The sequence below is a fragment of the Sander lucioperca genome, chromosome 7 (genome assembly GCF_008315115.2).
Source record: "Sander lucioperca isolate FBNREF2018 chromosome 7, SLUC_FBN_1.2, whole genome shotgun sequence".
NCBI classification, from domain to species: domain Eukaryota; kingdom Metazoa; phylum Chordata; class Actinopteri; order Perciformes; family Percidae; genus Sander; species Sander lucioperca.
In genome coordinates this window covers 36235830-36262401 of record NC_050179.1, presented here as the reverse complement: position 1 = coordinate 36262401, position 26572 = coordinate 36235830, and the positions used below count along the sequence as shown (strand labels likewise).

At 42.3% G+C, this 26572-nt stretch overlaps 2 protein-coding genes and 2 long non-coding RNA genes across 4 annotated transcripts in view; 2 read left to right on the top strand and 2 right to left on the bottom strand.

Moving 5' to 3' along the window:
- Positions 1-2153, bottom strand: part of LOC116054908 — a 21961-nt gene extending 19808 nt beyond the window's left edge. Inside the window, exons 1-2 of the long non-coding RNA XR_004106180.2 lie at positions 2142-2153; positions 298-307 (exon numbers count right to left, since the gene is read on the bottom strand). This is a non-coding gene — a long non-coding RNA (uncharacterized LOC116054908). The remainder of the gene's footprint in view (positions 1-297; positions 308-2141) is intronic.
- The window catches only part of LOC116036403 (NLR family CARD domain-containing protein 3-like), a 1020880-nt gene that overhangs the window by 842128 nt on the left and 152180 nt on the right, over positions 1-26572 (top strand). The window lies entirely within an intron of this gene.
- LOC118495509 overlaps positions 1-26572 on the top strand; it is a 297118-nt gene that overhangs the window by 214191 nt on the left and 56355 nt on the right. The window lies entirely within an intron of this gene.
- LOC116054907 (myosin heavy chain, fast skeletal muscle-like) lies at positions 9383-25407 on the bottom strand. The gene is made up of 39 exons (XM_031306657.2): positions 25186-25407; positions 24967-25110; positions 24714-24870; positions 24593-24620; positions 23732-23828; positions 23533-23625; positions 23380-23443; positions 23197-23295; positions 23005-23108; positions 22266-22404; positions 22035-22153; positions 21359-21508; positions 21084-21254; positions 20659-20959; positions 20505-20575; positions 20313-20400; positions 20071-20188; positions 19021-19144; positions 18388-18524; positions 18043-18298; positions 17713-17955; positions 17452-17628; positions 17223-17368; positions 17042-17132; positions 16552-16941; positions 15906-16032; positions 15697-15815; positions 14651-14847; positions 13668-13851; positions 13032-13197; positions 12779-12903; positions 11858-12166; positions 11559-11762; positions 11337-11462; positions 11082-11252; positions 10890-10994; positions 9951-10046; positions 9692-9823; positions 9383-9486 (listed from the first exon to the last, which is right to left on the bottom strand). The coding sequence occupies exons 1-39, from the start codon at positions 25390-25392 to the stop codon at positions 9466-9468; spliced, it is 5796 nt and encodes a 1931-aa protein (XP_031162517.1). The 5' UTR covers positions 25393-25407; the 3' UTR covers positions 9383-9465.

Below are 26572 nucleotides of genomic sequence, written 5' to 3'. Positions count from 1 at the left end.
CCCAAAAAACAAGCCAGAGCTTCTTTTTTTTCAATTTTATTTGAGAAAACTTTAAATTTCTACCATGAAGCTTATATTAACTGTCACTGTTAAAATCTGCAGAGACAGACTTGTTTAAGTAGGACATCTTTGACTTCCATGTTGAGCATTAATGTATGCGCAACGTGCACACCAAAGACTCTCGGATCATAATTGGGACAATATCTCTGACACATAAATAGAGTTTAATTACTGTTTGATACCAACCCCCCACTCATGTCCTCACACACACACACACACACACAAACACGTCACAACCTCCCACAACCTCCCACCAGCTTTTCCTTCTTGATATTTTTGGGTCACACATTAAGCACAGCAGGATGAAGCCATGCGGCGCTCACGCTGGGCGTTTGGTGCTTGATGATTACATGAACTGTGAAATCACTTTTTTTCGTTGAGCAGACGCCTCGAGGGGTCTCAGCTTTGGCACCTGGGAAGAAGAAAGACTGCACAGAAACCTATTTTTTTCTCTCCCTTGTGAGTTACTCATATGTAGCATCCTGTCACAGACGAGTGAGACGTTAGGCTGCTGCTTTCAGAATAAAAACCTGAGTCACATTAAAGGAAAGAGGCTTTTCAGACAGCTGTTACCTCCCCGGCCTTTCGCTGAATATAATATAGAACTTCCGAGTTTGATTGTACTCTTACATTAGGGACTGTTAGTTATTTATTTAAGGGGCCACCGGAGGAATTTTGGGACCTTTAGGGTAAAAAGACTTGACCCTCCCCTCACCAGTAATAATTTTTATATGACTCTCCAAAATTATTTGAAAAAGAAGCATGACCCTCCCCTTATGTGCTAGATTGCACTTAACAAAGATGTACAGATGCCATTTGATTTTTTTACAGCCATGACATACATGAGTTAACCTCTGCGTTCTCATCTTACACATCCCACTCCTCTGTTATGGTATGGTGGCCATTTCAGTAGATTTACTCACTAACGTTGTTGTGGAAACACAATAAGCATGGAAACTAAATGCACACTTCATGCATTACTGCATTACTTCAAATACTAAGTTCCTCCTCTAGTAAACTAATATTCTCATGAAATAAAACAATAAAACATTAAGACCATTCAGCAAAGGACAATGGGAAATAACAATTCAACACTGGTTGCTATGGACTCGTCACTAGGCTTCCTCAGTCATTGTATATTTTAGCACATAGGTAAAGCTGCCGAAGCTGAACATTATATTCCAAAACAAATATGTTTATTTTTAAAGCAGATTTTAAATTACATTGTAACAATTTAACAATTCGCCCTTATGAAATCCAATTGCGGCACGGCTGTCTTGGAAGGCAATAGACAGATGCATAAATTCAACTAAAATGTAACAGTGACCAATCAGTGTTGGACCTCCAGTCTGTTGAGATGCCTCTCCAAATGCAGAAACCAAGCACAGTCACACCATAAAACGTTAAGACACGTTGAGAAAAAAGATCCGTATTTTGCCGTAATCCAATGACACGGAAAAAAAAAAGTACTCCACAGCGATCAGTAGATCCACAAACAGAGTCACGGTGTATCCAGCAAAGCCGATACCAGCGTCACATTCACCAGCCAGCTCCAAACAGGTGAACAAGGTGAACTTCGCCGTTTAAACAAAGTGGAATAAATGGCATTTAGGAAACCTTTATTGCAAGGTTGGCACGGTAAGATGTCCAGACTAGTGCAACAGTAACTTTCGTTTTTTGCGTCCTGCTGCTCCCATCGTCAGCCAGGTAATATTTTTTTTACCAAAGCAGTATATGAACTCTGATGTATTACCTACCACCATTTAGTTGTTTTGTGTTATTTACGATATTTATAAAATATCTGGTCATGCCAGATGTAATTATTCCACTCATTTTTTAAACAATCCAATTACCCGTTTACCCGTCTACATGAAAAAATATGCACCAAACAAGCCACTTTGAAATTTTGCTGTTTTCATGAATACAAAAGTTGGGTGACCGCCCCCCCCCCTAGACTAAAAAATGTTGGGTGACCCTCCCCCCAACAAAGAATAAAAAGACATGACCCTCCCCTATTTTCCAGGTGTTTAGTCTATATCCACGACGTTCCACTTCCGGGATTGCTCCGGTGCCGGCAAAACAATTCCAACAGATGTCCGTCCCCTTCCTCTTTCTTTGTGTTGGCGTTCTAACCTCCGGCTGATTTCTGAGGACTATGGTTAACTGCTCCTCAGATCTTTGCAGGGTAAATCCAGACAGCTAGCTAGACTATCTGTCCAATCTGAGTTTTCTGTTAAACAACTAAAACTACTTTTGAACGTACACACGTTCCACCAAAACAAGTTCCTTCCTGAGGCTATTTAGCAGAGGCACCGTGGCTCCGTCCGGAGCTTAGCTCCGCCCAAGACGATTGTGATTGGTTTAAAGAAATGCCAATAAACCAGAGCACGTTTTTTCTCCCATCCTGGAATGCTGTGTGGACTAGCCAGACCGTAGCGCTGTGGACGACGGTCTGGCAATGCGCCGACAGTCGCCCAGGCCCTGTTTGCGTCACATCGTCACATTCTGAACGCAAGAAACATGCAACAGCTTTTACACATTCAAGCCAGCAATCCAGTTTAGCATCAGCCTTTCAACATACAGCATTCACACCACAATTTCTTCAGAAATTGCATTTTGCGTGCAGTGTAGACTAGTTTTCTGGAAGCTGTTAAAAGCTCCATGTGGGACTGTTTACAAAGTGGATAGTGACTGTAAATTAGAACAACGCTTTTATCTCTGCCGTCCTGGAGAGATTTATGAAAATGTGATATTGAAATGTAAATGAAGAACTGCAAAAACACTAATCAAGTAGAGCATTGTCATTAGGCAAACAGCTGTCAGTGTTTTCTTTTTAAATGAGACGAGGGAGGTGAAGAGACGAGGACAGAACAGAGGAAAGAGATCGGAGGTTAGAAGAGGAGAAGTCGATACACAGAAGGGATGAAGAGGAGAGGAAAGACAGATTAAAGGCTGGTAGAGGAAGAAGAAAGAGAGGAAACATAATTTACAAAATGAACATCGTGCTGGGAATTACAATGCAGGCCTGAGGAACTTCTGCATTGGCTTCACTTTTCAGAACTGGAAGCTGACGTTTCAATGTAACTACACGGTGATAGACAGCGTCGATTGTTTATAATCAGATTTTTCCTTTCACCTTTTCATATCAATTCTTTCTTTACAGTCTGTACATACACACATACATCTCACTTACATAAAAATCATGTATATGAGATATATGTGTGTATGTGTGTTTGTTGTGTTATGGTTGTCTAAGCTACTGGATGCCTAAAATTTCCCTCGGGATGAATAAAGTATCTATCTATTTGTCTGTATGTCTATCTTTCTATCTGTCTATCTGTCTATCTATCTATCTGTCTGTCTGTCTATGTGTCTATCTGTCTATCTATCTATCTATCTATCTGTCTGTCTATCTGTCTATCTATCTATCTATCTATCTATCTATCTATCTGTCTGTCTGTCGAAAGAGAAGAACTGACTTTGATGTTTGATGTCTTTAATCTCCTCAGACCTTCTTACTTTCACACTGACACTGATGCAGTGTCATGCAATCATTTTACATAACGTTCTTATTCTGAGGCAACTTTCTGATTTGCATTATGTGTTGATATTCAACCACTGAATTAGAAAAAACATGTTTTAATGAAACAGAGTTTATCAGGCGTAGTATGAAGCAGAGAGCAGCGATATTAAATTGAATGTGCCAAATACAAATGTGGGCTTTTTAAATGGAGGTTCTGTTGGCGCTAATCTCTTTACACACACACACACACACACACACACACACACACACACACACTGAGACAAAGACAAATTACACGCAAATACAAATGTGTGCTTTTTAACTGGAGTTCTGTTGGCGCTCATCTCTTTACACACACACACACACAACACACACACACACACACACACACACACACAAAAAAAACATTTTCTCACCACTCACCACATTTTTTAATGCGGTGAGTGCGCCCAAAGATTGCGAGGCATTTCGTTTTAGAAAAGAGAACCACTTAGAACTCACAATACGTTTGTTGATTGGCTACTGCTAGCCGCAGAGTAGCTTATCAGAGCAAGACAAAGCAGCTGCCCTGTTCACAAGCAAATCAATCAGCGTCAGCGATTACACCGAGAGTCTGCAAAATGGATTCTGGAAAGAAGCTGTTGCAATTGAAAGTGTCATCGAAGGACCCCTCAATCCATTTTCAGGAGCTGTGAGAAGATCTCCGTTAGGAATCACGTAATGAAATGGCCTAGGCCTGCAGGTAACGCATGTGTAGTGTAGCCTAAATTTCCGAGGCAACCTCAGTGATTTGACAAGAGCGTAACTTTGGGTTCAACATTGGTTTGGTTGAGCTCTCCAACTATCTACGGAGGTCCCGTGACATGTCTGCTTGTATTTAAAAAAAAGAGTAACAAAAACTTTGAAAAAATTGTTAAAAAAACATGAAAAAAGAGACATCATCAAAAGGTCAAAAAGTCAGAAAAAGCGCCAAAGACTTTGAAAAAAGTGACAAAAACGTTGAATAGTGTCCCAAAAAAACACCAAAAAAGGAGACAAAAGCTCAGAAAAAATTGCCAAAAAAGCAACAAAAACAGCCTAAGTCACACCTGTGCATTAATCCTGCTGTCTAATCAGCATCTTGATATGCCACACCTGTGAGGTGGATGGATTATCTCGGCTCACTAACACAGATTTAGACAGATTTGTTAACAATATTTGAGAAAAATAAGCATTTTGTGTACATAGAAAAAGTCTTAGATCTTTGAGTTCAGCTCATGAAAAATGGGGGCAAAAACAAAAGTGTTGCGTTTATAATTTTGTTCAGTATATATATATATATATATATATATATATATATATATATATATAATTGTAATTGCAATACAAATCAAATCAGCGCCCATGTATTGGGAAACATTTGAATCGGGACAAAAAGCATATCGTCACAGCCTTAATAAAAACTCTGTTCAGGACAGAATGCAGAAGCTTTAGTAAATCTGATCTGAGTTTATTAAAAGAGTTCAGTCAGAGTCCAACTACAAAACAACTTTTTTATTGGCTCATTCTTGTTTTTTATAAGGTCTATTAAGAGTGTAAAACTGTGTTTTGGACGCCTGAATAATCCTGAATGAGCTCTAGCTGCTGCCGCAGTGGTTTTAAATGTCATTGCTTTTTTTTCCCCAAAGTACCTTTTGTTCCATTGAGTGTAAAACCCCAACTGCACTCTGATTATTCTGACTTTCATTTAGTGAAATGACGTTGAATGTCAAGCAGCTGCTGTGTGGGTTTTTTTCTGATCTCTTGATCTGCAGGACTCTGAATAAAAGAGTCCTCCGCACCTGTTCTCCTTCTACTTCAATTTTCATCTTAATTTGTTCCTGAAGGGCAATTGGTTTCAGACAGTTTCTACCTATGTTATGGAACTCTGGTCCTACCAGACTCTGGTCCATTAGCCTGGTCCTACCAGACTCTGGTACACTAGCCTGGTCCTACCAGACTCTGGTACACTAGCCTGGTCCTACCAGACTCTGGTACATTAGCCTGGTCCTACCAGACTCTGGAACAATAGCCTGGTCCTACCAGACTCTGGTACACTAGCCTGGTCCTACCAGACTCTGGTACATTAGCCTGGTCCTACCAGACTCTGGTACACTAGCCTGGTCCTACCAGACTCTGGTACACTAGCCTGGTCCTACCAGACTCTGGTACACTAGCCTGGTTCTACCAGACTCTGGTACAATAGCCTGGTCCTACCAGACTCTGGTCCATTAGCCTGGTCCTACCAGACTCTGGTACACTAGCCTGGTCCTACCAGACTCTGGTACAATAGCCTGGTCCTACCAGACTCTGGTACACTAGCCTGGTCCTACCAGACTCTGGTCCATTAGCCTGGTTACCAGACTCTGGTCCATTAGCCTGGTCCTACCAGACTCTGGTCCATTTCATTGGTCCAGAGAGTCTGGCCACTCTCCATTGACAAGTGTTAACTTCCTTGAAGGCGGGTACTCTGTTGATGTTTAAAACTATTGGATCTGCCATAACCAATCGCTAATGTTTGGTCGTGATGTCGGCTTAGCATCGCTAGCGTTAGCCTTAGCCAACTCCTTCACCACTAACGGAGCGAGCTGGAAAATGAAACTGTTCCTGAACCCCGTGGGGAGGAGGGCCACAACATCATGGCCACCAACACAACTCAGCAAAGATTGTTCTTGCTCGGGCTTTAACTTCTGGATATTCGGCAGCGTTGCCACAACGGACCACATGGCTTCGGTCGCATCTTTCTCCACCGCTATTACGGAACTACAACTCAAACTAGCGCACAACCTCAATGTCATCGTTCTCAGCCACTCCCTCTGTTCGCTGATTGGACCGCTAAAAATTTGGCTGGAGAAAACCCAAGACTATACCGCAAACTGTACTGAAGGGAAATGAAAATTGAGCGGAAGTACGTAGGAGGGCGGAGCCAGGCTAATGTTATGGGTCTTAGAAACAGAAACATCAGACAGTTTCTGATAAAGACACTTGGAGAACAGTTAGATACAAAGTAGGATGTAAAAAAAAGTGACAAAAAACATTGAAAAAAAGTCAAACGACAAAAAAACCCTGTCAAAGCGAATTTGGGAAATGACACGAAGTTGAAGTTATTTTTAAAACCCTAAAAGATTCAGGGCTTTAGAGAAAACATTTGGGTCCTGTAGCCCCAGAAGCCATCCTCCCCCGACCCCCGCTCCACCCCTGCTCCTACATGTTTGACCAACACGCCGTTATAATTAAGATCAAAAAACATCAACCAGAATCGTCCCGCAGAGATCAGCATGAACAGGCCTGAATGTTCCTGGGTGTAGGACGATAACGGCTCTGGGGATGAACGAATGTTTGAATCTCCTGATCCTTTGAACCGAAACCGTGCAGTGTAGGTTACCATGGTGATCTGAAGATATATGATCAAGCGTGAAATATGTGATAGATGTGCAAAAATGCGAATCGAATGGAGCCAGATGTGGCTTCTCAGTGTTGCTGGGGGGGATGCATGGATTTGACCATATGGCCTTAGCAATACACGTCATGCTCTTCTTTATTTTAAAGTATTGATTCAGGCACCGTTAAAACAATGCTCTCAATGCGCGAGTTCATGTGCAGAGCCCCTGGTGATACTTGGAGCAAAGTTGCATGTTGTGTCGAGCCTTCTTAGTGTTTTAAAAATAGGGATTTTGATGCAATCATAGTAGTGCCCCTAGCACTCCCATTCAAAAGGTCATTTGACCGAAAAACGGTAATACGGTAAATCTTAAAAGTGGCGTTTCCGTGCTAATTATGCTTTTAAACGAAAAGTTTGACTCGGGTACATTCACAAAAACACCCTAGGTTGCATTTTGGCGAGAGTTATGCTGTAAGACACCTACACCATTTAAAAGTTTAATTGTTTTAGGACTGGTATCAGAAAAAAACCCAAACGATACCCAACCCTACTCTGGGTCCTCCACAGGGTGACTAGACACCAGTCCTATAATGCAAATGAGGAAATCAGTGAATTGTTTCAGATGTTTCCCGGCTGCTGTTTTTTGTTTTGTTTTTAATGTTGTGGTATAGGTCTTAAATTTCATTCATAATGGTCATAAAAAGGTCTTAAAGTGCTCATATTATGCTCATTTCAGGTTCATAATTGTATTTAGAGGTTATATCAGAATAGGTTTACATGGTTTAATTATCACAAAACACCATATTTTTGTTGTACTGCACATTGCTGCAGCTCCTCTTTTCACCCTGTGTGTTGAGCTCTCTGTTTTAGCTACAGAGTGAGACCTCTCACTGCTGTAACATCTTTGTTGGCAGTCGCACATGCGCAGTAAGGACTACTAGCCAGTCAGAAGCAGAGTATGAGGGCGTGCCCTGACAGTAGCTAGGTAAGGACTACTAGCCAGTCAGAAGCAGAGTATGAGGGCGTGCCCTGACAGTAGCTAGGTAAGGACTACTAGCCAGTCAGAAGCAGAGTATGAGGGCGTGCCCTGACAGTACCTAGGTAAGGACTACTAGCCAGTCAGAAGCAGAGTATGAGGGCGTGCCCTGACAGTAGCTAGGTAAGGACTACTAGCCAGTCAGAAGCAGAGTATGAGGGTGTGCCCTGACAGTACCTAGGTAAGGACTACTAGCCAGTCAGAAGCAGAGTATGAGGGCATGCCATGCTAGCAGCTAGGCGAGCATTATAACGTGTGTTCCAAAGTGACCACGTTTGTCTCTGAAGTAAAGGCTGGACTACAATAGAGCTGATTGGAGCAGTTTGTGAACAGTGTTTTCTGTTGGAGATGGTAAGTCCCTTTCGGGTGGACTTTGGGCTTTTTCAACTTTGTAAACCTATAACATGCACAAACAAGCTATATAACTCAATAAAGGAAAGGGGAAAAGCCAAAAAGCATAATACGAGCACTTTAAGTCAAATTTGACTTGGTAAAACCTGCAGAAACCCTATGTTGTGACAACATTTGTTGGTTTTGTGATCTAATGACTGCTTTCTGTCAGAGCCAAAGTTGTGGTCCTAGGAGTCCAGAGTTTATTCTGCTGTCTAAATTGTGCCTGTGGCCTCCAAAGATTGTGCACAAGTGAGAGCTCATCTTGGATTAGGTAATTAATTATTCTTTTTTGTGCCTGTTTTCCAGATTAGGAAAACACATTTGCTTTTTTTTCTCCTTGTTTTTTTAACTGCATATATTGTTCACCTTCACCTCAAATGTTAAAGGTCCAATGTGTGGGAATTTCTCCCATCTAGCGTTGAGATCATATATATCGCAATCAAAGTCCGTATTACAGCTACGGTAGCCTTCACGCTTCAAAAAGCCGGTCTCTTGCTCTTTTCATTCTCCTTTTTCTTTTTCTGGGCGAAGAAGAAGAAGACTCCTGTTCCTGAAATTTGGATTTTGAATACGTGTGGTCCTCCATGTTTCCTTCTTCAAACTTGCCGGGGCTGGGAAGCTACGATACCCATTAGCAGCATTAGCACCACCTGTTAGTTTATCATGTGGCAGCGAAAACGTGAAAGGTGGAGCAGTATGTCCTGTATGTCCCTAACCGGCTAACGTATTTCAAGATGGAGTATGAATATGGAGCGTCTACCCCAGTTCATGCAAACGCAAACGTAACATTTCAAGCCAAAAGGAATACTTGGAATTGATGGTGGAGGTAAATATTCATGAAAAACTAAACACGTTACACACTGGACCTTTAAGGATATTTTTAACGTTTTTCATGTCCCAAAAAAAGTGTTATTCAAATCTCACAACTACCTTTGAGAGAAGCAAAGAGATGAAATTATTACAGACAGAATTTAATATCAACAGTTTAACCTTTATTGTTTCGGCATGAATTATTTCATATAACATGATTCAATGCAGCGAAACTCGTGTGTTTTACTCGGCTGCTTCTTTTCCCTGTAAAAAAAACACATAAATGGTTTGTGTGAGTTTGAATAAGTGATAGGGGGACAATAATTGTGATCTTTTAATTTTATAGTATTTAAACCTAATGCTTTATAAGTTGAATTTAATACTGTAAAGAATCTGCTGTAACATATCGACAGATATACATCAAAGGTGGTTGTTTTTCATTTTTCATTAAACTGACGTGTATATTTACCTTGCCAGAGTCACGGCTCTTTGCCCTCAGCTTGTTGACCTGGGACTCAGCGATGTCAGCGCGCTCCTCAGCCTCCTCCAGCTCATGCTGAACCTTCCTGCACTTGGACAGATGAGTGTTGGCCTGCTCCTCCTGAAATACAAGACATAGAAGAAAAAAAATGTAAATGTTCAAAAAGATCCATAGTACTACTGTACATTAAAATAACTATGATATACTGTCAAACTTTCAGTGTTGAAAATGTATATTTTGTCCTTACCGCCTCCTCAGCCTGCCTCTTGTAGGCCTTGACCTTCAGCTGCAATTTGTCAACCAGATCCTGCAGCCTGCCAACGTTTTTCTTGTCCTCCTCAGTCTGTAATAGGCAATATAGATTTGCATGTGTGTTTTTAAAGGTCCCATAGCATGACAATTTCACTTTATGAGGTTTTTTGTTTCCCCAGCCTGCCTATGGTCCCCCAGTGGCTAGAAATGGTGATAGATGTAAACCGAGCCCTGGGTATCCTGCTCTGCCTTTGAGAAAATGAAAGCTCAGATGGACCAATCAGGAACCTTCCCTTTATGACGTCATAAGGGGAAAGGTTACCTCCCCTTTCTCTGCTTTGCCCGCCCAGAGAATCTGGCCCGCCCATGAGAAAGAGAGAGAGACATCATGGCTTGAAAACAAGCAAAGCATGGCAGTTGGTCAAGGCCGCCAGACACAGAAATGGCACATCTTAAGGAAAACTCATTGTGGGACTGGCTCTAGTGGCTGTTATTCTGCACCAAGGCTGAATTTCGGGAAAGAGACTTCAGATACAGATTAGGGGACCACTAAGGTCTATATAAAAGAGACTTCAGATACAGTATTAGGGGACCACTAAGGTCTATATAAAAGAGACTTCAGATACAGTATTAGGGGACCACTAAGGTCTATATAAAAGAGACTTCAGATACAGTATTAGGGGACCACTAAGGCCTATATAAAAGAGACTTCAGATACAGTATTAGGGGACCACTAAGGTCTATATAAAAGAGACTTCAGATACAGTATTAGGGGACCACTAAGGTCTATATAAAAGAGACTTCAGATACAGTATTAGGGGACCACTAAGGCCTATATAAAATCATCCAAAAAGCAGCATGTCATAGGACCTTTAAAGGTAAATATATTAGATAATGTTTGTACTGTACATGGTAACTATCAAAGTGACTGTACCTGATAGGTGAGCTCCTTCACCCTCCTCTCATATTTGCGGACACCCTTAATGGCATCTGCTCCGCGTCTCTGCTCAGCCTCAACCTCTGCCTCCAGTTCACGCACCTTCCAAAAAACAAGACAATAAGTATCCGTCTTTCTTTTCCAAAAATCTTGCTTCAGTTGTGCAAATTCTTAACATGACTTTTATACCCTGGACTCCAGTTTCTGGAGCTGCTTCTTGCCACCCTTCATGGCCAGGTTCTCAGCCTCATCCAGGCGGTGCTGCAGGTCCTTAACAGCGACCTCCAGGTTCTTCTTCATCCTCTCCAGGTGAGCGCTGGTATCCTGCTCCTTCTTCAGCTCCTCAGCCATCATAGCAGCCTAGAAGAGACAGCATACAATGTTAATGAGAAATATCTTGAACATTTTGGAGTGAAAGTAAGAACAAATGAAATGTCACCCTACATCAGTGATAGCCTTCTTGGCCTTCTCCTCTGCATTTCTGGCTTCCTGAACAGTGTCATCCACTTCACTCTGGACCTGGACCAGGTCAGACTCAAGCTTCTTCTTGGAGTTCAGAAGGCTTGTGTTCTAAAAGGCAAAAAAAAAGGCACTTTAGTCATTTCATGCCTGATTTTCACGTTATTTAATTGTCATTAGATTTTTGAATTATTGAAGCTTGTTCACCTGAGAGTGCAGAAGTCCAACACGCTCACTGGCATCCACCAGCTCCTGCTCAGCAACTTTGCGACTTCTCTCCGTTTGTTCCAGAGCCGCTCTAAGTTCCTCGATTTCAGAAACCATCAGACCGTTCCTGCGATCCACCATAGCAGCTTGTTCCTTGAAGTCTTCCTGGGCTCTGATAGCATCATCAAGGTGCAGTTGTGCATCCTAGTGAAAAAAATAATTAGGAAAATATTCACATGAATGCCAAAATGTACCTGCACCGGCCATAGTCAGTGCAACAACTCTTTGTCTAACAATACCTTCAGCTGCGCCTGCACATTCCTCAGCTGCTTCTGGGACTCAGCAGCCTGGCGATTGGCGTGGCTCAGCTGAATCTCCATCTCATTCAGGTCTCCCTCCATCTTCTTCTTGATTCTCAGGGCATCGTTTCTGCTCCTGACCTCAGAATCCAGAGTGCTCTGCATGGAGTCAATCACCCTCTGGCTGTTCCTCTTGATCTGCTCCATCTCCTCATCTTTCTCTGCCAGCTTCCTGTCCACCTCACCCTTAATCTGGTTGAGCTCCAGCTGGACACGCAGGATCTTAGACTCTTCGTGTTCCAGAGTTCCCTAATGATATCAAATAAATAAATATTAATCTTTGCCTTTAAACCTTTTTTTGTAGCCTAGAAATCTAGACCACCCTAGCAGCAGCAAATTTAATTTGCAGCCAGGGTCGTCTAGCAACTCTCCGTTGGCTTGCGAGCTGGAAAAGCCAAACTCTAGTCAGGCCAATCACATTGTATAGAGTCGGTGGGCGGGCTTAACATAATGACGGCAGAGTTGCGACGGTTCTGCGTGAATTCCCTGCTACTTGAAAACAAAGAAGATGGCTGCTGCTGCTGGCGAACAGCGGTCTTTGGAATCGGCTTTGGCCGCGACTCTGGAAGACTTGGAGTTCAGCTTTTCTTAGAGAAAAGAACAAAGAACGGCACTGAAGTCATGGAGTTTAAAGTTGAATCTATCAACTAGCATTTCTCTGGTTGGTTGTAGAGCTGTCCTATTGCGTGCAGAGGGGATTTGAAAGACAACCGTTTACCCGCCCCTCGGATTGAGCCCTGCCAATGGTGAGTTCCCAGACCCAACATCTGGATGTGGGTATGGCTTGTCAGACTACTTTTTTTGTATATTTGTCTATGATTAAGATTTTTTTTCAGAAGATGTCCCCAAGAAAAAATGTACCTCAGCCTCTTCAAGTGCTGTCTGAATCTCAGCCTTCTCGGTCTCCACCTGCTTCTTAGACTTCTCCAGCTCATGGATGCTCTTGCCAGTCTCACCAATCTGTTCAGTCAGATCTGAGATCTCCTCTGCAGAGAGGTACATGTGTTTTATATTGTTAAGCCTTACAATGTAAACTAAAAAAAACACAATTGAATACAATGAAAGAAATACAAGTGTTGAATACAATGTAACTGTTACATAATGTAGAACTTACGTTGCAGGTTCTTGTTTTCACGCTTCATGGTCTCCAGCTGATCCAGAGATTCCTCATAAGAGTTCTTCATCTTGAACAGCTCAGTGCTGAGAGAACGAGCCTCCTTCTGTGCTCCCTCGAGCTCTGCCTGACCCTCCTCGAACTTCTGTTTCCACTCTGCCAACACCTGAATAACATCAATATGCAATATTGAATATGCAATATGAGGAAAAAAAAATATATTATTTCATTGATTGTATGGCTTGGCTACCCTCCCTGCTCTCGCGAGAACACAATTGTAATTTGCTCAGCGAGTCACTCTGGCATCGAGTAACGATGCTCATTAACTATGCCCTTTTAGCCGAGCTGCACCAATCGCATCGGTGTATCTGATATACGCGGGCCAGAGGTGAGCTAAACAGATGACGACAGTTTAATCTCCCAGTTAGCTCGGCTGGTAGCTAATCGTATGGGGCTCTGGACATGTCACCCTGTGTATTGTTGTGATTGATCGTGTGATTGCGTGCAGTGAGATTTTCAAATGCATGCATTTCAAATTGGGCCATTTTCATTACTCAATGCCAGACCCTTAATCTTTCGGATTTGGGGTCTGGATTTCCAGGCTATGGCTTGGCCACACAAGTAAACAAATGCTACCTTGTCAAAGTTCCTCTGCTTCTTGTCCAGGTTGGCAGCCAGCCCATTGGCCCTCTCCACATCAATCATGAGGTCCTCCACCTCACTCTGGAGCCTCTGTTTGGTTTTCTCAAGAGAAGCACACTTGGAATTCACTGCCTCAATCTGCTCCTCAGCCTCCTGAAGACGCTGAGCCAGCTTTTTCCTGTTTGAAAAGGATAAGATTTGTTTTCCACTGAAACTACTTTATCCAGATATTTTTTCATGAATGAAATACAAATCATTACATAGTTTCAGAACCTAGATGAATATAAGAAAGCACTGCTTTAATCTAAAATGTTATTTTTCGTAATAAGATACTAAATACAAACAATTGAAAAACCTGTTTAGAACATTTGTTTAAATGCAAGTACTGTATTTGAGCAACAGATTCTCACTTCCATCTCGTAAATTACGAACGCTTGGTCAGGTGCCTTTGTTGTTGCTAAAAGTCTCCTTTAGCGTCATGTAATGCGTTTTATCTAAACGTGCTTGCTCTGGACTATTGGCGTCCCTTTTGATGCAGTTATGTTAAGGAAAAGGTCGTGGGTGGGCTTACCGTGACATGCGGGAAGAACGGGGCGGTTGGGTTTAGGAAAAGAAGAAAACGACTTTAGGAAACGTGACACGCGGGACACAAAACCTGGTCTCCTGGGTGAAAGTCCTGTGTTGTTTGACCCATCCACCCTCCAACCAACCTCCCTATGGGGATTTTCGTCTTTCATACTGCTTGCTATCGTAGTCGCTCTTAGTATTCCGTCATCGTCAAACCCCGTGTAGCTGCTGCTCTCCCCGGTGCGTTCTACAAACAAGCTGAAGGGCGCTTTTTTCACCGCTTCAGACGCTGACAGCCACTATCCAAAACATCCGTATTTTACGAGTTCGGAGTGAGAATGGGTTGATTTGAGTTATGCTAAAATGCTACACTTCTGAACTGGCCATTGAATTGTTTGAATGTTACTCACTTGGATTCCTCGAGCTCTTCAGTGCGCTGGATAGCATCAGTTTCATACTTAGTTCTCCACTGAGCCACCTCACCGTTGGCCTTGGACATTCCACGCTGCAGCTCAGCCTTGGCCTCTTGCTCCTCCTCAAACTGCTCCCTCAGCAGATCACAGTCATGGCGGGCTGATTGCAGTCCATGAGCAAGAGCATTCTTGGCCTGGTGTAAGAAATATGATTGAATTAACAACATTTCTTTATCCCAAACTAATAATACCAATTAGAGTTTAGATTCTCTGCCCGAGCCCGAACTCGGCCCGGCCTGAGGATAGTGACGGGACATATCGGCCGGGCCGAGTTCGGGCCCTTCATCAAGCATTTGTGTTTTTGAGAAGGCTATGCCTCTCCAGCTTCTCCCGTAGCTCTGGGTGGATGTCCTGCACTGATTTGAGTGTGAGGTAAACTGGGCTAAATTGTGTCTCCCCCATCTGTAGCACTGGCTTTGATAATTGTGCAACCAGGCCAGATAGTTTCAGATATCTCACAAGTCCTTTAGCAGCAGATATGGTCTCTCCTATATCAACCAGACCAGATAGTCTCAGATATCTCACAAGTCCTTTAGCAGCAGATATGGTTTCTCCTATATCAACCAGGCCAGATAGTCTCAGATATCTCACAAGTCCTTTAGCAGCAGATATGGTTTCTCCTATATCCGGCGCATTGTCGGCCAGTGCGTCAGCATGCAGACCGTGGCGAAGGACAGTATTAATTAGGTGACCGAGACAAGAAAGTCTCCTATATGGTTCCAGGGCTTTGATTATTTTGCTGCCTTGATCTGTTACCCACAAGTAAAAGGAATTGTAGTTGAGAACGTCACTTATAACGGCCCACTTATTAAAACATCGTCGGGTTTAAATCAGGATCAGGCTCATAATTACAGTTAATGTGTCGGGCCGGGCCGGGCCAGGCTCGGACACAACATGCACGGGGTCGGGTAGGGTCGGGCTTGATTCTTTTGGGCCCGATCTAAACTTTAATACCAATACACACTCACTTAACGGTTTCTTACCTTAACCTCCTCTTCAATCTGTCTCTTCAGCTCCTCAATCTGCTGTGTGAATGCCTGTTTGCCTCTGGTCAGCTGGGAGACAAGAGCTTCTTTCTCCTCAATTTGACGGCTGAACTCACCTTGTGTGAAAGATGTCGTGATACATTAGTTTTTGTCCTGTTTCTTAATAATATACACAACAGATCATTCAGCTTCAAAGTTTTAGATACCATTTTCTGTCAGGAGACGTGCTTTCTGTGCATTTGAGTCATTGATTTGGCGGACATTTTCATCATTCTTGGTCTTCAGTTCGCTAAGTTGGTCCTCCAGAGTACGGCACATCTTTTCAAGATTGCCCTAATGAGTCAAGAGAGATGAGATCAGTGATCAGATTTTATTTATAATATTAATTTAATTATTTACTATACTTATTTAGTTAATAAAATAGCATGTAATGCATTGTGTACCAAGAGATTCTCACTCCCATCTCGTAAAATGCGGACGCTTGGTCAGATATCTTTGGCGTTGTTATTGACGCTAAAAATATAACGCGCTTTATCTAAACGCGCTTGGTGGGGACTATTGGTGTCCCTTTTGGCGCAGTTAGGTTAAGGAAAAGGTCGTGGGTGGGCTTACGTTTCCGTGAACCCCGGCCTCCTGGGTGAAAGTCCTGCGTTGTTTGACCCATCCACCACCCCAATAAATCTCCCTACACGGAATTTCAGCCTTACGTACTACTCGCTACCGTAGTCGCTCTTAATGCTACGTCTTCTTCAAACACGCTGAAGGGCACTTTTTTCGTCGCTTCAGATGCTGACAGCCAATGTCCAAACGTCCGTATTTTACGAGTTCGGAGTGAGAACGGGTTGTGTGTACCTTTGCTTTAGCAACATTCTCCATGTTGCTTGAGAGGTCATCAATCTCCATCTTGTATTCACTCTTTTCCTTCTCAAGCTTCTGCTTCACACGCTGGAGGTTGTCGATCTGCTCTCCCAGCTCAGCGACGCTGTCGGCCTGCTTCTTGCGAAGAGCAGCGGCAGTGGCTTCATGCTGAAGGGTGGACTCCTCAAGGTCACGACGGAGCTTCTGGAACTCGGCTTCGCGCTTCTTGTTCATCTCAATCTGAGCAGCAGTGGCACCGCCGGCCTCCTCCAGCCTCTCGCTGATCTCCTCAAGTTCCCTGGAGAGGTCAGCTCTCTGCTTCTCAACCTTGGCACGAGCAGCACGCTCAGCCTCAATCTCCTCCTCCAGTTCCTCAATACGAGCCTGTTGAATATAGATGTGATGTCTTTCAGTAAACTTTCACTTTTAATACACAAAGTTGGGAACACAATGCAGAAATGCTATGTGTAACGCGATACATCACCTGGAGCTCCTTGATCTTCTTCTGAAGCTGAGCACCCAGTGACTGCTCATCTTCAATCTTGCTAAGGAGCTGACTGATTTCAAAGTCCTTCCTGTGAGAATTATAGATAAAGTACATTGAGTTCATGCAGTTGACCACAATTTTTAAAAGAATGGTTGTACAAATTCATAAATTACGTTACTTTTTGATCTTCTCATCAGACTGCTGCTTGTCATTCTCAAGATCCATTATGGATTCCTGGGCCAGTTTCAGATCACCCTCGAGCTTTCTCTTGGCTCTCTCAAGGTCCATACGGAGCTTCTTCTCTTGCTCCAGAGAACCCTCAAGCTAAGAAATAAGATGAGATTTTAACCATCACATTCAAAAAGAATACTCTTGCTTGGCCAATCCAAGAGACTTTGTAAACTTACATCGTCCACTTGCTGCTCAAGCTTGGTCTTGGCCTTGGTCAGAGTGTTGACTTTGTCTTCCTCTGCCTGCAGGTCATCAAGAGTCTGCTGATGAGCCTCCTGAAGGGCTTTCTTTTCCTTGGTCAGCTTAGCAATGCTCTCATCTTGAGAGGCCATCTCCTCGGTCAGGTTCTTCACCTAAATGTGCAAGAAAAATCTTGTCTTTAAACGGTCATCAATATAATGTTACTTGTTCTGCTGGACAGATTGTTATTTACGAACCTTGTTCTCTGTGGCATGTTTCTCTTTTTCCACTTTGGCCAAGGTAAGCTCCAGGTCATCAATATCCTTCTTGAGCTCAGAGCATTCATCCTCCAGCTTTCTCTTCTTGGCAGTGAGCTCAGCATTGATTTCCTCTTCATCCTCCAGTCTCTCAGTTGTCTCTTTGAGTTTGGCCTCCAGCTGAATCTTACTCTTGATAAGTCCCTCACATCTCTCTTCAGCATCATTCAGATTCTCTGATTCCTAGTTAATTTTCCAAAAATAGATGTTAGCACATTAACATTAAAAAAAAGCATGAAAAAGCAGAACTGTTCGTTGGTGTGTACTTACAGATGCTACTTGCAGCTGCAGATCATTCTTCTCCTGCATAAGGGACACCATCTTCTCCTCCAGTTCCTTCTTCTTGGCCAGGGCAGCAGCCAAGTCAGTTTTCATCTTTTCATAGTTCTCCTTCATAGCTGCCAGCTCCTTCTCAGTTTCAGCACTCTTCAGCAGAGGCTTGATCTTGTAGTACACCTTCATCCATGGCCAGTGTTTGACATTCATGAATGAGCGGAGATTGTACTGGATGGTATATATAGAATCCCTGTTGAAAAGAAGTTGCTGTTAGGGACAAAGTTATTCCTCATTATTCATTCCATGGCTGCGCACTCAAAATTGTTGCTTTCAACATGCCTCCTCTCTGTCATCTTCACAAACTCTGTTCTCATGAGGAAACCACGGCACAAAGCCTGAGTCATGGTGACCAGAGATGCCAGTTTTTCATCTCTCATCTCCTCTAGGACACCCAGCAGACCGGCCTTGAAGAACACCTGATCAAAGAGAAAATAAAAATTAACTTCATGTGTGCACTATACATTATTATAAACATTAAACCAGAAATGACTCAGAGAGCATGTACCTCACACAATCATATGAATGTCTTATAATATTAAGAAAACTTGTTTTTATCTTCATCAGGATCAGGATGTGTAGCAAAATATCGTAGACAGTGAAACACAATTATTCTAAATGGCTGATGGCAGCTGTGGTTTTTTCTAGGAAACGTCAATCCTGTATGGGCACCTTTACTAGTCTTTTACCATCACTTGGTGCACAAGACAAAATGTAATCTGCTTTATCAATGGGCACATGGTGGCGCAATTTCTCTATTTCTATCCTTTACTCGTTCAGTGGCCTAATTTCCCATTACAATACATAACATTGTGTAAGACTTGTTTAAGATACTGTTTTTGTTTAACAGACAAAATGCACTGACGATCATTGGAAAGTACCACTAAAGTATATAAATGCAATCAAGGGGCTTACCTTGGTGTGTCCGAATTTGTACTCATCATGATTAACATCAATTGACCCAAGCAGCTTCTCTGAAGCCTTCTTGTTGTCAATGAACTGGCCCTCGGGGATGACACTGGCATTCAGCACCTTGTACCTTTTTATGAGAGTTAATGGTCAGTGTGAGCATTTTCTTTTAATAATCTATCAAAATTCTTTAAATATCCATTGATACTAGGGATTCACCGAATCCAGATTTTTGGGTTTCGGCCGAATACCGAATACCGAATACCGAATCCTCCTCCCATCCTCAGTCCATTAACACAGTAAACACATTAATGAAGTAAACAACGTCCAAAGCCTTTAAAAGAGTTAAATGTAACAACTTAATGTTGAATTTACACGCTCTTTTCACATCGTAGGAAAGCACATCGCTATCGCCAGATGAGTGACAATTTTGTTTGGCATATTTTCGCTAACCAGTGTACGATGACGGTGTTGTGAAATGTTTGTTTAAAGCACTTAAATAAGAAATTCATGTTGTTTAGTTTAAAACAGTCTAAAGGAAATGGTAAATTATAGTGTGATTAAAACTCACTATTTACATTATTTGCAGTACTTGATTTACAGCTGATATGTGAAAAGGTACACAATCTTATTCGTTTAACAGTAATTTAGTTTTACTGCAAACCGTCACAGGAAGTGCTTTTATTTTGAAGTAGCCTACATGGAAGTTGTCTGTTGTGTACTCTTGCTAGCTTACTGAGATGAGCATGAGACGCTAGATGCAAAACATGTCCGTCAAGCTTAAGTTGTTCACTTTCTTGTGTGTAAAACTGCAACATATTGAATAGTAAATGGTCACCGTAAAAGACAAGCGTTTTTTGTCGTCATTCGAAGCCATTCCACTACAGAAGGCATGTTAGGTGGGTGAAATTAATTACGTTAGCTAACGAGCAGCAGCCGAGTAGGGTTCGGTTTGGTGGAAAAAAATTCTAAGGTTTGGCAGAAACCGAACCCCGTCAAAAAGCCCAATATTGGGCCGAACCCGAATCCTGGATTCGGTGCATCCCTAATTGATACCTCTGCTTGAAGTCAGCATAGAGAATTCTGCTGGGGAAACCTTTTCTGCAGATTCTGATACCCTCCAGCACACCGTTACACCTGAGCTGGTGGATGACCAGGAAGTTCTCCATCAGACCTTTAAAAAATACATTTCTTAATTACTTCCTTGAATAAATAGTTAGACTCTAAAATTAAGTAAACCATACCAACAAAACAAATCACTCCTCAAAGAATCTCTTGAGATTAAGTTTTCTATGTACCTGGAGTCTTTGACTCATTGGGAATCAGGCAGCGCACAAAGTGAGGATGGGTGCTCCTCAAGTTAGTCATCAGCTTGCCCAAGTTCTCCTGTAGATCCAAAATGGTGAGTTATTTCATGCATATAACAACTGTGAGTTTGAGCATAAATTGAGATACTGTATATGAGATAAGTTTGCAATGTTAAACCTTACCCTAAACTGTGAAGACACAGTCTGCATAGAACCACCCTTCTTCTTGCCTCCCTTCTTTCCACCACCAGTTTCTGTAAAGCACATGCTACAGTTAGTTAAAAATATACAGTATAACCTTAACATGTGTTTTAGTTTACTGTAGTTACTATCATACCCTCAACGACTGGAGGATACAGAAGAGCCAGCAGTTTCACTGGGGATTTCTGGTACAGCTGAACAACAGACTCATTCAGTGGATCCTTGTTCTTGTCCAGCCAGCCAGTGATATTGTAGTCCACGGTACCAGCGTAGTGCACCAGGGAGAAGTGGGCCTCAATCTTGCCCTTGGCAGGCTTAGGCTTCTCAAATGCTTTGTTTTTGCCAAGATGCTGGTCATACAGCTTGTTCTTGAAGGATGTGTCTGTGGCCTTGGGGAACATGCACTCCTCTTCAAGGATGGAGAAGATTCCCATGGGCTTGAAAAAAAGTGTGAAGAAGTATGTCATTAAGTTAGCCTGGTTGACACCAGACCCTTCTCAGTTGTAACTGAGAGTGGGTATAATGTATGTATAATATATAATTACCAAATTACGTGATTACCTTTTCAATGAGCTCAATGCAGGCAGCCAAGTCCATGCCAAAGTCAATGAAATCCCAGACAATACCCTCCTTCTTGTACTCCTCTTGCTCCAGGACAAACATGGTGTGGTTGAAAAACTGTTGCAGTTTCTCATTGGTGAAGTTGATGCACAGCTGTTCCAAGGTGTTGAACTGTGATGGGACAAAGAATTAGTATAATCTCTTGCAGGGCAATAAGAATGAATGATTCTGTCATGAAAAGTATCAGCCTCTGATATGTTTGAAATGAAGCTTACGTCAAAGATTTCAAAGCCAGCAATATCCAGGACGCCGATGTAGAACTGTCTTGCTTGTTTAGTGTCCAAACTCTGGTTGATACGGAGTACCATCCACAAGAACATCCTCTCATAGATAGACTTGGCCAGGGCAGGCACTGCGTTCATCACCTGAATAAAAACAAGTATGTGATTTCAGACTGATCTCATGAAGTGGCGTATGTATGACATGCCAATTCGTATGCCATTATTGGCGTGTTATCAAGACGCATATTCGCTTTTTAGCGTCTTTTTCAACGCTGTTTGGCCTCCATTTGGCCTCCATTGACTCGCGATAACACGCCACGTGGCTTTAGAAAGTGGCGTGTATGTTTACTCTGTGAAGTTGCAGACTGCCGTCCGCTGTATAGAGAGTAGACATACACACGGATATCTCGAAATGTGTACAGATAACATGCCACTAGGCTTCAGGAAAGTGACGTGTATGTTTACGTTACGTTACGTTATGTTTAAGTCATATTCGTTTAAAAGTAACCATTAACAATCTTGTAAAATGATGGAATACTGGTATTTTAAATGTTTCTAATAAAATAAATGACACAAAAGAATCCAAAATAATAAAAAAAAATGTCAAAATATAAATAAACATTTACTACATGTAAATTAAACAGAAGTGATACCAGTTTATCTCAATTACCTGAGGTACAGTCTGTCCCTTGGTGACAAACTCATTTCCGACCTTCACTCTGGGATAGCACAGAGCCTTGAGCATGTCAGCGGAGTTCAGACCCAGCAAGTAAGCAACCTTGTCAGCCTCTGAAAATAGTTCAGAGATTTCCATCATGATATGAACAGAAACCAGTGTGATTAAGAACTGTATTACTGTTTTTCCCAAGCTATACACTCTGAGCTGGCATTAAATACTCACCCTCTGTGCCATCAGGCTCAGCCTGCTCCTCACGCTGCTTCTGCTTGAACTTCATGTTACCATGGTGGAGCACAGCACCAGTCATCCTGTAGATGCTCACCTTCTCTTCACCAGTGAAGCCCAGGATATCAATGGCATTCTGAGTTCAAAAGAGGTCCACACAAACATACTCACTTTAGAAAAATGCACTTAAAAGAGCAGTTTTGATGTTCCATCCATCCATCCATCTATGTCCGCTTATCCGGAGTCGGGTCGCGGGGGCAGCAGCTCCAGCAGGGGACCCCAAACTTCCCTTTCCCAAGCCACATTAACCAGCTCCGACTGGGGGATCCCGAGGTGTTCCCAGGCCAGGTTGGAGATATAATCCCTCCACCTAGTCCTGGGTCTTCCCCGAGGCCTCCTCCCAGCTGGACGTGCCTGGAACACCTCCCTAGGGAGGCGCCCAGGGGGCATCCTTACCAGATGCCCGAACCACCTCAACTGGCTCCTTTCGACGCAAAGGAGTAGCGGCTCTACTCTGAGCTCCTCACGGATGACTGAGCTTCTCACCCTTTCTCCAAGGGAGACGCCAGCCACCCTCCTGAGGAAACCCATTTCGGCTGCTTGTACCCTGGATCTCGTTCTTTCGGTCATGACCCAGCCTTCATGACCATAGGTGAGGGTAGGAATGCCCAAATCACCTCAACTGGCTCCTTTTGATGTTGATATATTTAAATATTTGAAAGTGAAAATCACTCACATCGGTGGCTTCCAGCTCAACTTTGTCATCAATGCTGGCCACAGTGATCTGACCCATGCTACACATGGGGAAGTCGTAGGGGTTGGTTGTGATGAGTGCCTGATCTGGAGATCAAAAAAAGGGGGAAAACGTCAGAACATTTGTTTCATATGAAAACAAGTTAAACAATGTGCATCCTCTCAATCTTCTTACCAAGCAGCTCAGGGATGTGGCCGGTCATCATCTGGAAGAAGATGTGGTAGCCTCTTTCATCAGAAAGCTGGTATGTCACTCTTGACTTCTCCAGCAGATCTACAAATATTTTTTTTTATAAATTACAGTCTGACCAATTCTCAATTCCAGTTGTTTGTATGTACTATGAGTATTATTACTTACAAGTCTCAATATCAGCACTAGCCAGTTTGCCAGTTGTGCCGAAATGGATTCTGATGAATTTACCCTGTTTGGAACAAAGGATTTGTAATGTCCCTCCACATTGGCAATCTGTTACAAGACCTCTTTCATGTGCAGAAATTGTTCCATACTTACAAAACGGGAAGAGTTGTCATTCCTAATAGTTTTGGCGTTACCATAGGCCTCCAGCAGGGGATTAGCTGCAATAATCTGATCCTCCAGTGACCCCTGTAATCCAGGTTTAGAATTACAGTCAGAAAATGACTTTATTTTTCCCCCTTGAAAAATATTCTATAGTGGAAGAACCCTGAATTGTAATCATACAGTAACATACCTTGGCGTCGTCCTTCTTCGGTCCACCAACTGAGATGGTTGCAAAGTACTGGATGACACGCTTGGTGTTCACAGTCTTTCCAGCACCAGATTCTCCACTAGGTATAGACACAAACTTATAAGAATTTGATCAAGATATTCAACTATGTTAAAAGACAATTCCGGCGCAAATTGAACCTAGGGGTTAATAACATATGTGTACCTAGTCAACTGTTCTCTGGGACATGTTTTCATGCTAATCGAATGTGTATTTAGCTTGAAGCAAGCTACCGGTGATTAGCTGCTAACGCTACTTTTCAGGGCAGAGGGTAAATCACTATTTTATACCACTAACAAGGCTCAAAATTGCACCACACTTCAACAGTAGCATAATGACGGTCCCTACATGTAAACCGAAGCATTGAGAACTTTGTAAGTGTACAGACAGTTTATTAAAAAGATAGATTATAAAGACAGTAGCGTTCATTTTTGCATGCGGGCGCCATGTTGGAAAACGACGATCAGTCGAACGACGAATGCCGTGCAACCAGTAACCAGTAGCATAGCTCAAACACAGCATTCGTGATTTAACTGGTCATGACAAAGTTATTAATGCTTCGGTTTACATGTAGGGACCCTCATTATGCTACCGTTGAAGTGTGGTGCTATTTTGAGCGTTGTTAGTGGTATAAAATAGCGATTTAACCTCTGCCCCGAAAGGTAGCGTTAGCAGCTAATTACTGGTAGCTTGTTTCAAGCTAAATACACATTTGATTAGTATGAAAACATGTCCCAGAGAACGGTCGAGGTTACGGTCTACGTTAATTTTGCACCGGAATTGTCCTTTAAACAAAGTAGACAAATGTAAATGTAACAAACTTACGTGATCAAGACAGACTGGTTCTCCCTATCTGTAAATAAAAAACAAAATAATTGACTATGTTTTACTGCAACAGAAACCCCTTTATACTAATAAATTCGACATTGTTTTGGTGATGACTTACCAGTAAGCATGAACTGAAAAGCGTTGTCAGAGACAGAGAAGATGTGGGGTGGAGCCTCCATACGCTTCTTGCCTCTATAGGCACTTACACATTCAGCATCGTACACTGGGAGCCACTTGTAGGGGTTCACAGTTGCACAGAACAACCCAGAGTAGGTCTGAAAGTGATCGTAGAGATTCAACTGTTAACTCTCTGTTTCCTACAAGTTTAGCCATTCGCAATAGTTCTTTTCTCATTAGGCAGATTGTCTTACGTAGATCATCCATGCTGCATAACGCTCTTTGAGGTTATACAGCACAGAGGCTTCATTGAGATGGGTCATCATAGCCATGTCTTCAATCTTGTCATACTTGGGAGGGTTCATTGGATGAACATCCTCTTCTTTCACTGTCCTCTCCTGCAACAGGACATTAGACACAATGAGAACTAATCATATTGAATTCCCTGTTGACTGTGACTTCATGATACTAACCTCCTTAGTGGTCAGGACTTCGACGGTGACTTTGCCACCATCTTTCTTGAGGATTTTTGCCTTCAAGTACAGCTCCTTGACATCGGCCACGTAGCAGGCACTCTTGGCATCAAATGGTGCACTTTGAGCCTCAATTCTCTCCTTTTCTGGCTTACGAAGGTAAATGGCAGCTTTGCCATAAATGGCCATCTCCGCGTCCGTACTCATGGTGGCGGTTTACTTCTGTGAAGTAATTACAAATAAGAGTATTTCTTTATATATTATTTTATATTTAGATATTAAAACTAATGTCTTCTAGCCATATGACTGGAAAGCCCAGAATAATAGAGTTCAATTAAGTAATTAACATATACCTCAAATTGAGTTCTGGGCATCATCACAAGTCAAACAATAGCAATCTTAAAATGATGGTTTCTGTTCATATCATTAAACAGTTCCTAAATGCCTGGTGTTGTACTAAACATCAACAATATATCAATAACTAAATATTGGTTACATTATTACAAGAGACCTTTAACTTAGTTAAAGCCTTTCAGACCGTCAGACAGATTGTCTATGCCAGTGCTTCTCAAATGGTGGTACGTGTCCCCCTAGGGGTACTTTGGAGGACTGCAGGGGGTACGTGTCCCCCTAGGGGTACTTTGGAGAACTGCAGGGGGTACGTGTCCCCCTAGGGGTACTCTGGAGGACTGCAGGGGGTACGTGATTTTTTGCAAAATGTTTTTCAGTTACAAGGCTGTAGTTACTTCTACTGTCTTTTTTATCTAAGTTTTTGTCACTATTTTCGACCTATTCTTGCCTTACTTCCTTCTTTCTACTGTCTTTTTTCCAAGTTTTTTCACCTTTTTCCATCAGCATTTAAATGTTTTCCAGGTCCAAGGCTGACATTGCTGTATTCTTCCTCTTTATATAGACTTTTTTTTTCTATCAAATATTATTTGCGCTGGTTAGGGGGTACATGGCTTAAAAAACTGTTCAAAGGGGGAACATTATTGAAAAAAGCTTGAGAACCACTGCTCTATGCTATAATTTCATTATGTTGCTCTATAATTTACACACATCTGTTGCATGTCTTTCGTCCAGGGAGAGAGCTTCATGCTCAGTTAATCTTCCTGAGGTTTCTTCCGTTTTGCCCCAAATTGAAGGTCTGAGGACAGACAGTGTTGTATGCTGTACAGATTGCAAAGCCCATTGAGACAAATTTGTGATATCAGGTTATATAAATAAAATTGACTTGACTTTACTTGGCTGATTGTTGTTACAATTAACACTAGTCGTCATTTTGAGTTTTGTCCTAATTGGATGCAAAACACCTAAGGTCACGGATTAAACACACAAATACTTAAAGGTCCTATGACATGCTGCTTTTTGGATGCTTTTATATAGG